The following is a 15,587-nucleotide window of genomic DNA, read 5'->3' as shown; positions in this document are numbered from 1 at the left end:
TTCGCTTCAACCACCACATCTGAGCGAGCCCCTCTACCCCCACGCCCATGGTTGCGCTCTTTCCCATTCCTAGCCCCTCGGCCCACATACATTCATCATCGTACTTGCTATAGTAGAGGAAGAGAAGATTAGTGACCACCTTATGCTCGAGATAATGAAAAAAAGTTCAAGTGAGGGATTAAGCTTATAGTGGTAGGCTACAAATATTTATTTGAAATTTGAAAAATACTCTAGACAACGTTGGAAATTCTCACAGCCAGGCAATACAATGTTTGGGCTATGGGTTGTAGGGGTTCTTTTTTTTTGAAAGGAAAACTACCAGGCATTTGCCCAGTAGTGTATTTTATAAAAAAGGAGAAAAAGTATTTACAGCAAAAAAGAAAAATTACAAAAGGCTACAGCCTCCCTAAAGAACTATAAAGTTTGTAACCAATCAGAGACCGATTGCCTAAGTGGATCATTCATTCTACACATATGTAGAAGAATCTATCAAAAGAAGGATCCATATTCTGAAAAATCTTCCTATTTCGTTGTTCCCAAATGTGACAGCACGCAATAAAGCAAATTTCCAAAAAGCCCTTCCTCCTGAACCTCAATCTTGCCAGCACCAACATCTGAAAGAATTCCAAAGAGGTGTTCCATGATATTCCAAGCTTATGCCAACACTTTCTACTAAATGGACACTAGAAAAACAGATGAAACGGAGTTTCTCTTTGCTGCAACGAACAAAGAACGCAAGTGAGATCAAAGGAGCACAATTCCTTCTATCCAATATATCTCTCGTGTTTAGTCTGCCACAAAAAAGCAGCCATATGAAGACTTTAATCTTGTAGGGGTTCTTATAGGAGGGGAATGAATATTTTTTTTGCATAGAGGACCCTAGAGTTTGCTGTAATTGCACAATTAGGTTTCTTTATGTGGGTTGTGAAATGGCAGCTTCACCATGTAGTTTTGAGGAATTATGCTCTAAGGGTTCCTCATGTGGGATGTTGGGGCTGCTTTGATCAGCCTCAAGAAATTTGCCAATACAATTTCACATGCATAGTAAATATCATTTTGTTTGGGCCATAACTTGGGTCAAGTTTCAAAAATTCAAATTGTACTCCCTATATAAATGTATGACAAAGTAAGGGAAAGTTCTACGCAAGGAGAATAATCACCCCAAATAATCACCCGAGTTTTGTCATACCTAAAATTTTGTTCAGTTACTATGTGGGATAGTTACTAATAAAAATAATTCTATTTTTATGGCTTTCAATTAACCACAATTACTCTTTCCCATGGAAGCCAATGGCCAGTTGTTGGTGAAAATGTTTTGTCTCGTGAAAGTGTATAAAAAGAAGTGTAAATTTCATTGAATCTCATGATTAGAGATAGTCAAGTTTATTTTCATTGCGATGGAACTGGGAATTGATCCCATGAGTTTGATCCATTAGGCATATTTTAGCACAAGTAGGGGTGGGCAGAAATTTCTCGAAAACCGACCACCGAACTGAACCGAACCAAACTGAAGTGTTGGTTTTTTTCAGTGTTCAGCTGGTGGCGCGGTTTTCGTTTTAATACAGTTTAGTGGTTGGTAGTTTCTTTGGCCTCCGCCTACTGTCAACCAATCTCACCAAAGAAACCGAAGTAAATTGAAGTCCACATGCACAGGATTGGTTTCTGAGGCTCTGAGTGAATCTGCCTCATTGTTTCACGTAATTTTGCTTTATCTTGTGGGCGTGGGTGGTGGAGCCCACGACCTTTGGGCCCATGGCTAGCTTTGCATGATGGGAGGATGGGAGATCGAGGCATACATTTAGTCGGTAAAAACTGAACCCCGAAAAATCCAAACCAATTTTGTTTGGTCTTTTTTTTTCTCGGTTTTTGTTTTATTCGTACGCTCTTCGGTTGTCATTCTACAGAAACCGATCTTTTAGGGAGCCATCAAACCGAGGCGATTAAACCGGAAAAACCGAATACCCACCTCTAATCGTAAGTTCTAGCCAAACACTTGAATTTGATAAAAGTGTACAACATGCAAATGACTATTATTTTATTATGACCCTTTTTGCACAACTTCAGAACCAAGGTTTCTTGGAGTTGGGTATCCGTAGCTCGACAAATCCATAGACTTGGATCTGCGATTACATTGACAAGATTTGGATGATTCATTTTGTTCCTGTTTTAGATTAAATATAATTTTTTAAACACTATAATTTAGCATACTCTTCAAACCCAACATGGAGTTGTGCCAAATAGAGCCTACATATATTGCTAGTGAATTATTAACATATATCACCATATTGAATATCAAACAACAACAACAAAAGACAACAAGAGATGAATCATAAAAAGAAAATACATTGTTTCCTCCGACGGTTAACCACTCCATGGGGATGGTGGTGAGCGCAGGCACAATGATTGGAGCAAGATCTGCAAGAGTTAATTTAGGTGGTTAATCAGTGGATGTATTCTAAGAGGAACTACCTCTGAAATTTGCTAGAATTCCCGATCATCTATTTCCAAGAATAAATCAGGGTTACACTTACTCGAATCGAGGCAAGGCCCTCTTGCCTCCTTGCATAGTTGTGATGCCTTTTCGCCATCGTTTCCCATCTAGAATATTTTTGGGAATTACAAGGCTCTCTTGCCTTCCACTATAACAATTGTACTGGAACTTTTTTGGGTGAAGAGTTCTTTCCGTAGCAAGTGACTATGTATAATCGTAGCCCATAGGCATTCGACCCTTGAGTCATTCCCGGCACGGTGGGCTACTGGCTCCTTGTTTTGTTGCGAACTGTGTCTACAGCACACTCCATCAGGCGTCACGTGTATTTACTTGCTGGTATGATTACTATAATAAAAACATTATGTAGAGGCACTTTTGTAGAGGCGATTTTTAAATTGCCTCTAAAATTTGGACCTCTATAGTCTAGAGACACTTTCTAAATCGTGTAAAATACTTTTACTATAGAGACATTTTAGAGACACTTTTAGCACATTTTTTAAGTTTATCTTGTAGAGACACTTTTAGCACATTTTATTAAGTTTGTCTTGTAGAGACATTTTCTCGACATTTTGAAATTTGCCTCATCTATAAAGGCATTTTCTTGGGGCATTTAAACCTCTGTAGAGACACTTTTCTGAATATTAATACATACTAAGTAACTAGATGTAAACAACACAAAGCATATATGAGGTCGAGATGATTAGCATATTGAAGATAAAAGAATATCAGCCCAAGAGGTCATGAGTTCAAGGATTGGTAAGGGATAATAATTCTTCTCTTTGTTCACAATGATTTGCTATAGTTGCCACATAATTCAATGTCTCTACAAACTGCCTCTATGCCTCTACAATATTAGGAAAATGTCTCTACAAGACATATTTGTTGTAGCAAGAAGCTTATCTTTTGGATTGGAATTTATCATAGACATAATTTGTTTTCTTTATATATACTCAATTGATTAATGAAGCCTTTGGTTTTATTCAGATTTTAGCAAATGTTGAGCGCCTTTCATAAAGTAATTGGAACCCCATGAAGTTTATATGTTTCATGAAACTGTTCAATTATATACTTAATTGTTGTTAAAGCATTCATCCCTTAAAAGATCATCATTTAGGGACAATGTAAGCAAATAATAACCAAATCGTACAAACATGTGTGAAGATGTTAACTCGAATCCAAACATTCCATGAATAAACTTAATATTGATTTTGTCTGATTGTATCATACCTTAGCATCGTACCATATCTTAACATTAATTATGCCTCGATTATTTTTTGTATTAAGTCATAATCAATAAAAAGTTTGGGTAATTTGATTCTAAATATTTTGGCAATAGAATTATTGAATGGGGTCACATAGAACTTATATTCCATTAGACAAAATGAGAGGTGTAGTTAGAAAAGTAAGAGTACTTCATAAAAGAATATGTAGAAATATTGAAGGGCAAGAATGAAAAAAATTGATGGCATTAATACTAGCATAAGAAAAATCCAAAATTAAAAGTGAAATGCCTAGGGAGGTCACCTGAAATTTGGTATTCATTTATTATGTGGCTACATTTGGACGAGGGTGGTGGTCCATGGTTGAATTTACATGTACAATGCATGATATTTGTTTCTATCTTAAGCTTTCTTATCTCTTCATTTATTCTTAGGGATAGAATGAGTTGGAGGTGGAGTTGATGATGTGGAAGGATAAAGAATTGAGTCATGCATGGATAAATGCATATGACACCTACTTTGTTCTTGTCCTCTTTAATTATGTGATAGAATATGGTGGTACAGATCAAACATATGACGTGGAAAATTAAATGGTGCCGCCATAAAAATACAAATGTACAACAAACGATAGTTGTTTACTTTCCTTTTGAGCAACTTATCATTCACTCTAAGGGATGGAATACGACGGAATCACATAAAGCATATGATGTGGAAGGCCAAACTAAAAGAATTATCCATGCAAATGCCACAACATAATCAATTTTCTATGTTATCTTTCACTCTTTTTATACCAGGATTTTTATCATTTCTCTTCAGCTGTTCAAAGCAATATAGGTGCTGAATTATCCTAGATGATAAAACTAGCACTGCTGTAGTGATAACGTAGTAATGATTATCATTTAGATAAAAATGCAGAAGTCCAGATGTAGGTGATATATGTGGTTCTTGCTATATTTTCTTAAAATATGTGTTATAGTAGGCATATAGTGGTAGAGAAACAAACGGAATTTGTACACTAGCACTTTTATGTTCTCTCTTTTCTGTGGAAAGTGAAAGTTTACTCTCTTTTTAAAAGATATTGAGTATATAACGTAAAGTTCTAGAATTTTCAGATGCATGGATGCTACCATGTGTCATATGTACTAAAACAAGAAAATCACTATAAAATGTAAGAGAATAATCTATATGTATTCTCTATTTTTTTCATCCTTTCTGTTTTTTACATTAATATATGTTTCACTATGTACAGCTCTTTTTTTTTTGGTGTATTGTAGGTATGGTTTGATTATGCAATGATGTTTGCTTCTTTTTTTTTTGGAACAAGTGCTTTTCATGCATGATACACTTTTATTTTTTGTATTGAATGATATTCTTTTCTTGGTACCATTATTTTTGTGCATACATGTTTCTATCTCTATTAACCCCCTTCTTGATGTCATCAAGGTGGAAAAGGGGAGCGCTTGACTTGTACAGCTAACAGGAGATGAGCACAAGGGCATCATGGCCCAGTGCACCCATGTTTGTATTTTTTTTTTATGTTTTCTCATATTTACTCCTTACTAAAAAGAGATATTGATATTTAAAATTTCTATAGATTTAAGCATATCTCACAATAGATGTAATAGATATGTAGTAGATACATGTAATAAATGATTTCTTTATTGTATATGCATGTGTTGTTCTTCACAAGTCAAAACATGGACCATGGAGTATGCATACATATGTATGCTAGGTGATCTCACCGCGTACATGCATACTAAGTGATGCCACTTTGTGAGTGATAAGACATACGTACATACAAGCTATGCTAGAGCATTTCGGCTTTTCCTGCCTCCACATGCTAATGGTGCAGAGAAAAACAATAGCTTTTCATAATTCAGTTCATGATGTTCCATCTGGGGTTTGAGACTTGGATGCAAGAAATTGATAAGTTGGACAGGTGGTAAGATTTTCAACGTTTCAAGAAGTTTGATAAGAATAAAGAATGGATGTACTTCATGGATAGATATGTCATTAGTATAATGTAGAAAATGTGCACCTTTTATAGCTATATGGAAATGTATTTGATCATTCCACAGCTTCTTTCTTCACGGTATCAGCAATTCAAGAATAATAATCAAGTATAAAGTTGCAATTAACCAGATAAACTCATTTTAACCCTGACAGTTTTACCAGGGAGCATGATCATTGTCCAGACTCTTCTGTCTTGTGACGGCAAAATTCTGTATCAATTGAATCACCAGGACCGCAAAGAATCTTGGGTTAATTTGATCCATCCCATTGCAAATGTGGCTATTCAGAAAAATGCCATTACAATTCGTCTATTCGTAACCGTGCCACTCCAATTTTACGAAATTAGAACCATGCCACTGCCTCACCTTTTCCATCCATCCTCTTCCTTTCCATCTTCTTCCTTCCTTCTCCATCTTCTAGCACCGACGTGCGGAGGGAGAGGACGGCGGTGACGGCGCCGGCGCGCGAAGGGAGGGGGTGGCGTCCATGCTAACACGAGGAGGGATGGGACGACGCGTGGAAGGAGTAGGGGCGTCGAGGGAGCCGGGAGGCAGCGCTGACTCAGCGCGCAGAAGGAGCCGTGGCGCGGGGAGATGGGGCGCCGGCGCCGGCTCCGACGCTCAGAGAAAGGATGGGGCAGCAGCCGTCACAGCAGCTGCTAGGTTCCGCTGCTCCCGCTGCCGCTCCCCACGCGTGCCGGAGTGTCGCCGGCCATTGCCGCGACCGCGGGGTTCCGCTGCTGCTGCTTAGTCGTCGCCGCTACTGAGTTCCACTTCTGCTCGGCCATCGCCGCCACCGAGTTCCACTGCTGGGCCAGCCCATCCGCCGCCACTCTCCAGCGATAGCGCCGCCTCCCAGAGCCAAGTCGGCAAGCTTGGAGGAGAGGGAGCCAAGCTGGCGCCGCCATCCCCTCCCTCCTTTCTCTGAGCACCGGAGCCAGCACCGCCGCCCCATCCCTCCGTGCCCCGGCTCCTTTTGCGTGCCGAGTCAGCGCCGATGCCCGGCTCCCTCGGCACCCCTTCTCCTTCCATGTGCCGGAGCCCGCGCCGTCCCTCCCTCCGCATGTCAGCGCGGGCGTCGCCACCGCCGTCGTTTGCACCGCCATAGCTGAAGCCACCGCACTGTATCCTCCCTTCTCGCGCTGGCACCTGGTGGCGGCGACGGCCGAGCAGCAGCAGCAGAACCCCACGGTTGCGACGACGGCCGGCGGCACTCCGGCGCGCGTGGGGAGCAGCAGCGGTACCTGGCAGCTGCCGCGACGACCACTTGGCTCCGGGAGACAGCCCTGTCGCCAGAGAGCGGCGGCCGACGGGATGGCCCAGGACGCCGATGCCGTGAAGAAGATGGAGAAGGAAGGAAGAAGACGGAAAGGAAGCGGATGGATGGAAAAGGTGACGGCAGTGGCATGGTTCTAATTTTATAAAATTGGAGTGGCATGGTTACGAATAGACGATAATGGTATTTTTCTGAATAGCCACATTTGCAGTGGCATGGACCAAATTAACCAAAGAATCTTCGCTACTTTCTCAGCTTTTTTTTTTCATTTGTTGCGCCAAAAACAAATTTTGCCGACAAGTGACATTAACTTCAGAAGTAGCAATTCAGGGGTAAAATTAAGACTACAAACTCTATTTCATTTCAAATTGGATGAGATGACAAGGGGATGATAAAAATGGTCTAAACTACACTCATGATATTAATAAAAGATATTTGAAGTTTTTTATGGAGCTAATATAACCAAATGGATTGCGTCACACACAGGACTTTGACATCAGAAGTCCAAAACTCAGTTCAGGTGGTTGACATAATAACCTAGAAAATGAACCAAAGTCACACCAAAGAACATAATTCATAAAGAAAAATAGAAGGTGGATAGTTCATCAAGAAAAAGAGAATATGCATCATCCTTCATAATTCATATCCTGCAAGTTCTTTCATCTGATGAACAGCTAGCTCGGCAATGGCTCTCCATTGATCTTGCATACTACTTCATCATCAGGCAATTAATTCTCCAGGATCTCCTCAGGGGCTCTGTTCCTTGATGTATCCATGGCTGATGCTACCAACGATCCCATCCGACTACATTCTTGGACCAAAAGATCCTCTAGCCTTACGCTCGGTCCATTTTAGACTGTCCGACTTTAGGACATTTTCAAGATTAACTTGCGATCCCTTGTTATCAGTTCTAATTTCTTCAGAGGCAGGAACACCGACATGCTTGAAGTTTAAAGATCCTAGATCATTTGTTGCATGCCTAATGAGATCAGGTGTGGTTTTCTTAGTAGCAGAGCTGCTACTTCCCTTCTCTGCAGCTGGTTTTGCAGAGTTTGAACCACCTTTGTTTGTTTTCAGGCCTTCCAATTGCTTCATTACTTCTTCTCTTGTAAGAACTTCTCGTGCAGTAATGACTCTTATTCTAAGATCTTCCGCACTAGGGATTCGACGTGCGATATCTTCCCGGTGAGCAAAATTCTTCCACTCGTTATCAATCCACTCGAGTGAATGCCTCAGTTGATCCTTGCGGAATAGCACCATCTTCTTCTCCCCTGCAAATTCAGACGAGGGAAAGAACTCCGTTGACATGGCAACAAGCTAAACACAAGCAAGAATTTGCATCATGGACTGTTAAATTTGAATCCACTAAGAAGGTAATCAACTGACAATTCACCTGGTAAGTAAGCTAGCAGCCTCCTTGCATCGTTCACCTTCAGCACAATTCCCTCCCACCAACCATCATACAACCATCCGTCAATGACGGTGCCAACACTGATCGTAGAGGGGTTCTCCCTCTCCGACATATTGTGGGGACGAATTCTTGTTCTTCCAGAGAGGCGTATGCGTAGCGTGTCAGGATTAGCGGTTCTTGTCACAAGCAACCATTCCTGCAGGAGAACAATCAATTCGTGTCAGCCTTCTCAACTCAAGGTAGGGGTGCAAGTGGGTCACCCGTGAACCCACTTATAGGTCAAAATAAGCGAGTTCACGGATTAGTTTAGCTTATAAGTGGGTTTTCGCGGGTAGCCGCTTGCACCCTTAACTCAAGGTGAGCTTCATGGACATGAGTGGGAGCTTGCCATCTGGTTACTATAAAAGAAAGAATTTTATTTTATATATAGCTCTACTGGTAGTAATCTACTAGAAGTTACTACATTATCTCTAGAGATAATCCCTTATATGCCACTGAAAATTGGTCTGATCCTTTATATGCCACTGAAAATTGGCTCTTCCCTTATATGCCATTGGTTCAAATTTGCACACCCTCTCATGCCACTACCGTCAGTTGACCGTGTGTTGACCGTTAACTCTCAAGTAAAAAAGACATATTTGCCCTCTCTGAGTTGTTAGGCATGCCCTATACTCAGAAGGGTAAATACGTTTTTTTTCCTTGAGAATTAACGGTCAACACACGGTCAACTAACGGGAGTGGCATGAGAGGGTGTGCAAATTTGGATCAATGGCATATAAGGGAAGAGCCAATTTTCAATGGCATATAAGGGATCAGACCAATTTTCAGTGGCATATAAGGGATTCTCTCTTATCTCTAACATATTATTAACAGTAGAAGTTACTATTGAATCTCTAACGATAGTGCTCTACTATCAATATTATCAATCGTACAAGTCATCTCAAGTGTTAATTTATGAGTTCTACTATCAGTAGAGGAAAATATTCTACTATAGTAGTATAAATCGATATGGTCCAATGAATAAGAAAGAACAAAAGGTGTACATTCATTCTACTACCAATAGAGGCCACCATAAAATTTGTCAGCAACGAACTACATTTTCTGAAGTGGTACTGAAATTAGGTGACATACCTCTAGGTTTGCTCTTGGCGTTTCGGGATCTTGGAGGTGTTGGTACCTCACCTTGATGCGATCTCCGCACCTCCTAATCACTGAACCGATGAACCAACAGCCCCTAATGCCACTGTCCTGGCTTAGGCATTCCACAAGGCAACCATGAGAGAAGTACTGCTCAAGATACTTCTCCAGGGCAGAGTTTATCAGAGCAGAAGCAGACTCTGTTGGTGCAGCATTGCGTGCAAGGACATTGATTGTTGTGGCCTGAACATTGGTCTCATCACTAGCAGTGGGGTTCTCCATGGTCCGATGATGATGATGACCTCTGGCTGATGATCTTGGTGTGTTCTTGCTGCCTTCAGATGCGTCGGGATGCACGGTCACGGGAGGTGTGCCTGAGACTATTCTAAATATCTCCTGTTCTGAATACCCTTGCAGTTGTGCAATGTCAAAGGTCTTGACATTGCTGTTATTGTCGATATGCCGGATGCATAGGTAGGGTTGCCTGTTGGTGTTGTTGGCAATTGCCTGAAACATCTCAAAGTGTTCTTCGTTCAGGACTGAAGCCAATCCATCTATGCATTCAACTCCGATGTCTTGCAAATTGTCGGAGTGGAGGATCTCTCTATCATTAACACCTGGAGAAAGTTGAATACCGGTGGAGTTGAGTGTGCGGAACCGTCGTATCTGAACCATCTTGTTTGCATGGTTATCCTCATAGAGTTCTTCCACATAAGCAACAAGTTTGTTGCCATGTTGGACCAAGATGTAAACAAAATCGTGAACCTAAAAAGGGTCATGAACACAATGGATGTAAGCCAAGATTCAGTCCTCTAAGATTTAAAAAAAATGTGCGTTGAATGATTGATAGGCGTACCATGAATGTAAATCCCCTTCGCCAGAAGGATTTGTAGCTCTTCCCTTTTTTAGAATGCGATTCAGGACCTAACCATTTGAAATCCCCTGAATCATTTCCAGCAGTTGATGATGAAGAGCCCTGAATGAATAAAATGGAATTTCCTTATTAACTTCAATATATAGTGGTTTATCGGAAGCATTTCTCATGAAAAATAAAAATGATCAGAAATTAACTTAATGTACCTTTGTTGTGGAGATATTAGCAAGTTTAGCATCTTTGCCATCATTGTTACAAATTGCAACTTCATCAGATGCAACATCTGTAATGGATGATACACTATTAGTATCGGCTAAAGCCAAGTAAATAAAGATATGCAAGCCACTTTCCGTGGTGGTGATTAGCTGACTAGGCCAAACATTAGCGCAGATTGTATAAATTCTAAATGTTAATAATACAATGAACAAAAAGGAAATCAAACTGAACATGTCCTAAAAAGATTGTTAATATGGGGTAACAAGGAACATTATCTCATTGAGGTATGAGGTATTGATTGCCCAATGATGAGGCCCATTCATTTTCCTAATGAAACAAAAGGAAGAAAGAACAGAAGAATGACATATATGTGTGTGTCACTAATGCTAGAAAAGTGCATATCTCTTGATTAATTCAATTCACAGCTTTGTTCAAGAGCAAGGAAATTAGATTAAAAAAACTGGATATTTGACTTATTAAAGAACAAAAGTGTAGAACCATTTAAGTGTAGTCCTATGACTCTGTGGGTTTAATGACTCTGCATGTCTGAAATATACAGATCTGGCAAGCCTTCATCTAAATTGCAAAAGCTTAAATCAAACCAACCCAAAGAAATATATGCAAGGTCAAGTCCATACTAATAGCAAGTGGAAACAATATACTAAAAAGCAAGCAAGTTTTTTTTATCATTCAACTCTATATGCATATCTTCACTATATATTGGAAAATTTTGCTCACAATATATACTACAAGCACGTTCATATTACAAAAATAGCATCGATTGCGTGACTGGCATATGGGGCCAGGGCCCTCTAACTATGTACTAGTACATAGGGGTTAAGATCCGCACGTCGGTAGCTCAGATATGTTTATAAATAAACTGACAGCGGTAAAGGCATAAAGGAAATGTCTACCGAAGTAAGACCCTCTCCTTAGATACAATAATAAACATATTAACTTTCAAAAAATATGTCCTTAAATGAATTCATATGGAGATCCTTTTTTAAGGGATATGTAGCTCCTTAGGTAAATCCACAATGCAATTGTAAGTTGCTTAGAGTAGAAGTATAAAGCACCTTTTTTTGCACTTTTTCCTGTGTGTGCATATGTATCTCTAGAGATAGGGAATAACCCATATTTAAGTTGGCCCTTACACATTGCTTTATACTATCCATAGCCACTAAAAGCTTTAATGGGTTTAACATTTCATCTTTTCATAAACAAACGAGAGCATAATCAAAGTAACAAACAAATATCAATAAGCTAAGCATAGAAAACCAAGAAACTCTCACATCACTCACCATAAATCTAACATAGGTGATAAAAAAATCATTTTTCCCTCTACGGAGGCATGAAATTGCAGCACAGTGGATAATAAGATGGAATGGACTTAGAAGTGCCTACCTGAGATGAGCATGTTGAGCCAGTGCACCACATCCTTCCTCGACTTCCACATGAGTCGTTCAACTCCAACAACCGCAGCCACCTGCAGCTCCTTGAGGGACTGTAGGAATGGCTCATGCACCACATAAGTCACCCTCCTATTGCTATGGTGTGTTCCTACCACCGCCAGCTCCCTCTCCCCATTACCAACGCCAGTGGCGCAACGGAGGTAGTAGTTCACAATGTCACGTTGCCCCTCATTACCTGGCACGGAATCTATCTCCAACCCAACCCACCTCCTTGTTGCTAGTACGGTGGTGTTTGCTCCAACCACCACATCTGAATGAGCCCTTCCACCCCCACGCCCCCGGTTGGGCCCGTTTCCATTCCTAGCCCCTCGGCCACGTGCATTCATTATCGTACTCGCTAGAGTAAAGAAATAGAGGATTAGTAACCACCTTGCGCTCGAGACCATGAAAGAAAGGTCAAGTGAGGGATTAAGCTTATAGTGGTAGGCTACAAAGAATTTGTTTGAAAATACTCTAGATAACGTTGGAAATTCTCATAGCCGGGCAATACAATGTTTGCTCTATGGGGTCTAGATGTTCTTATAGGAGGGGAATGAGCATGCTTTTGCATAGATGACCCTAGAGTTTGCTGTAATTGCACAATTAGGTTTCCTTTATGTGGGTTGTGAAATGGCAGCTTCACCCTGTAGATTTTGAGGAATTATGCTCTAGGGGTTCCTCATTGGGATGTTGGGGCTGGTTTGATCAGCCTAGTAAATATCATTTTGTTTGGGCTAAAACTTGGTCAAGTTTCAAAAATTAAAATTGTACTTCCTATATAAATGTATGCCAAAGTCAGGGAAAGTTCTACGCAAGGAGAACAATCACCCCAAATAATCACCCAAGTTTTGTCGTACCTAAAATTTTGTTCAGTTACTACTTGGGATAGTTACTAATAAAAACTATTATGTTTTTATGGCTTTCAACTAACCGTAGTTACCCTCTCCCATGGAAGCCAATGGTCAATTGTTGATTGATATTTTTCATAATTTGTCTCGGGAAAGTGTATAAAACGAAGTGTAAATTTCATTGAATCTCATGATTAGAGATAATCATGTTTATTTTCATTGTGATAGAATTGGGTATTGATCCCATGAGTTTGATACAATAGGCATATTTTAGTACAGGTTATAGCCGAACGTTTGAATTGGATAAAAGTTTACAAGGAGCAAAGGACTATTGTATTATTTTATTAGGGCCCTTTTTCACACAACTTCAGATCCAAGGTTTCTTGGACCTGGGTATCGGTAGCTCCACAAATCCATAGATCTAGATCTATGATTACGTTGATAACACTTGGATGAATCATTTTGTTCCTATTTTAGAGTAGAAAATAATTTTGAAAACAATATAATTTAATATACTCTTCAAGTTCTGTGTGGATCTAAGATCTAGAGTTGTGCCAAATAGAGCCATATTGAATATCAAACAACAACAAAAAAGACTATAAGAGATGAACCGATTAAAAGAAAATACCTTGTTTCCTCCTACGGTTATCCCACCCCATGGGGACGGTGGTGAGCGCTAGCACGATGGTTGGAGCAAGATCTGCAAGAGTTAATTTAGGTGGTTAATCAGTCAATGTATTCTACGAGGAACTACCTTTGAAATTTGTTAGAGTTCCTCATCATCTATTTCTGAGAATAAATCAGGGTTACACTTACTTGAATCTAGGCTAGGCCCTCCTGCCTCCTTGCATAGTTTTGATGCCTTTTCTCCATCGTTTCCCATCTAGAATATTTTTGGAAATTACAAGGGTCTCTTGCCTTCAACTATAGCGATTGTACGGGAAATTTTTTGGGTGAAGAGTTCTTTCCATAGGAAGTGACTATTTATAATCGTAGCCCACAGGTATTCGACCCCTTGAGTCGTTCTAGGTGCGATGCGGTGCGGTACCGGCTCCTAGTTTGGTTGCCAACTGTGTCTACATCACACTCAATCAGACATCACGTGTATTTATTTGCTGGTATAGTTAGTTTATCTTGTGGAGTGGGATTTCTCATGAATAAGCTTAATCTCGATTTTGTTTGATTGTATCATACCTTAGTGTCCTACCATGTCTTAACATAAATTGTGCCTCGATTATTTTTTATCTTAGGCTATAATCAATAAAAACGTTTGGGTAATTTGATTCTAAATATTTTGACTATAGAATTGTTGAATGAGGTCACATAGAACTTATATTCCATTAGACAAAATGAGAGGTGTAGTTAGAAAAGTAAGAGTACTTCATAAAAGAATATGTAGAAAAATTGAAGGGCTAGAATGAAAAAAAAATGATGGCATTAATACTAGCATAAGAAAATCCAAAAATAAAAGTGAAATGCCTAGGGAGGTCACCTGAAATTTGGTATTGATTTATTATGTGGCTACATTTGGACGAGGGTGGTGGTCCATGGTTGAATTCATATGTACAATGCATGATATTTGTTTCTATCTTAAGCTTTCTTATCTCTTCATTTATTCTTAGGGATAGAATGAGTTGGAGGTGGAGTTGATGATGTGGAAGGATAAAGAATTGAGTCATGAATGGATAAATGCATATGACACGTACTTTTGTTCTTGTCCTCTTTAATTATGTGATAGAATATGGTGGTACAGATCAAACATATGACGTGGAAAATTAAATGGTGCAGCCATAAAAATACAAATGTACAACAAACGTTAGTTGTTTACTTTCCTTTTGAGCAATCTTATCATTCACTCTAAGGGATGGAATACGACGGAATCACATAAAGGATATGATGTGGAAGGCCAAACTAAAAGAATTATCCATGCAAATGCCACAACATAATCAATTTTCTATGTTATCTTTCACTCTTTTTATACCAAGATTTTTATCATTTCTCTTCAGATGTTCAAAGCAATATAGGTGCCGAATATCCTAGATGATAAAACTAGCACTGATGTAGTGATATCGCAGTAATGATTATCATTTAGATAAAAATGAAGAAGTCTAGATGTAGGTGATATATGTGGTTCTTGCTATATTTTTCTTAAAAATATGTGTTATAGTAGGCATATAGTGGTAGAGAAACAAACAGAATTTGTACACTAGCGCTCAAAATTATGTTCTCTCTTTTTGTTGTGGAAAGTGAAAGTTTACTCTCTGTTTAAAAGATATCGAGTATATAACATAGAAGTCTAGAATTTTCAGATGCATGGATGCTACCATATGTCATATGTACTAAAACAAGCAAATCACTATGAAGCATAACAGGATAATCTATATGTATTCTCTATTTTTTTTCATCATTTATGTATTTTACACTAATATATTTTCCATTGTTTACAGCTCATTTCGGGGTGTGTTCTAGGTATGGTTTGATTATGTAAGAAATGTGCTTCTTTTTTTTGGAACAAGTGCCTTTCATGCATGATACACTTTTGTTTTTTTATTGAATGACATATTTTTCTTGGCACCATTATTCTTTTAGTTATATGTTTCTATCTCTATTAGCCCCTTCTTGTTGTCACCAAGGTGGAAAAGTGGAGTGCA

The 15,587-nt window shown here is 39.4% G+C and overlaps 1 protein-coding gene across 1 annotated transcript; it reads right to left on the bottom strand.

Moving 5' to 3' along the window:
• Nucleotides 1-7,324: 7,324 nt before the first annotated feature.
• Nucleotides 7,325-13,916, bottom strand: LOC107277693 (uncharacterized). The gene is made up of 8 exons (XM_015755808.3): nucleotides 13,753-13,916; nucleotides 13,565-13,636; nucleotides 12,042-12,446; nucleotides 10,628-10,704; nucleotides 10,404-10,523; nucleotides 9,542-10,312; nucleotides 8,393-8,606; nucleotides 7,325-8,270 (listed from the first exon to the last, which is right to left on the bottom strand). The coding sequence occupies exons 1-8, from the start codon at nucleotides 13,817-13,819 to the stop codon at nucleotides 7,804-7,806; spliced, it is 2,193 nt and encodes a 730-aa protein (XP_015611294.1). The 5' UTR covers nucleotides 13,820-13,916; the 3' UTR covers nucleotides 7,325-7,803.
• Between the last annotated feature and the right edge of the window lie 1,671 nt (nucleotides 13,917-15,587).

This window comes from Oryza sativa, chromosome 9 (genome assembly GCF_034140825.1).
Source record: "Oryza sativa Japonica Group chromosome 9, ASM3414082v1".
Classification (NCBI taxonomy): Eukaryota; Viridiplantae; Streptophyta; class Magnoliopsida; order Poales; family Poaceae; genus Oryza; species Oryza sativa.
The sequence above is the reverse complement of the archived record's forward strand: the minus strand, read 5'-3'. Positions and strand labels throughout refer to the sequence as shown.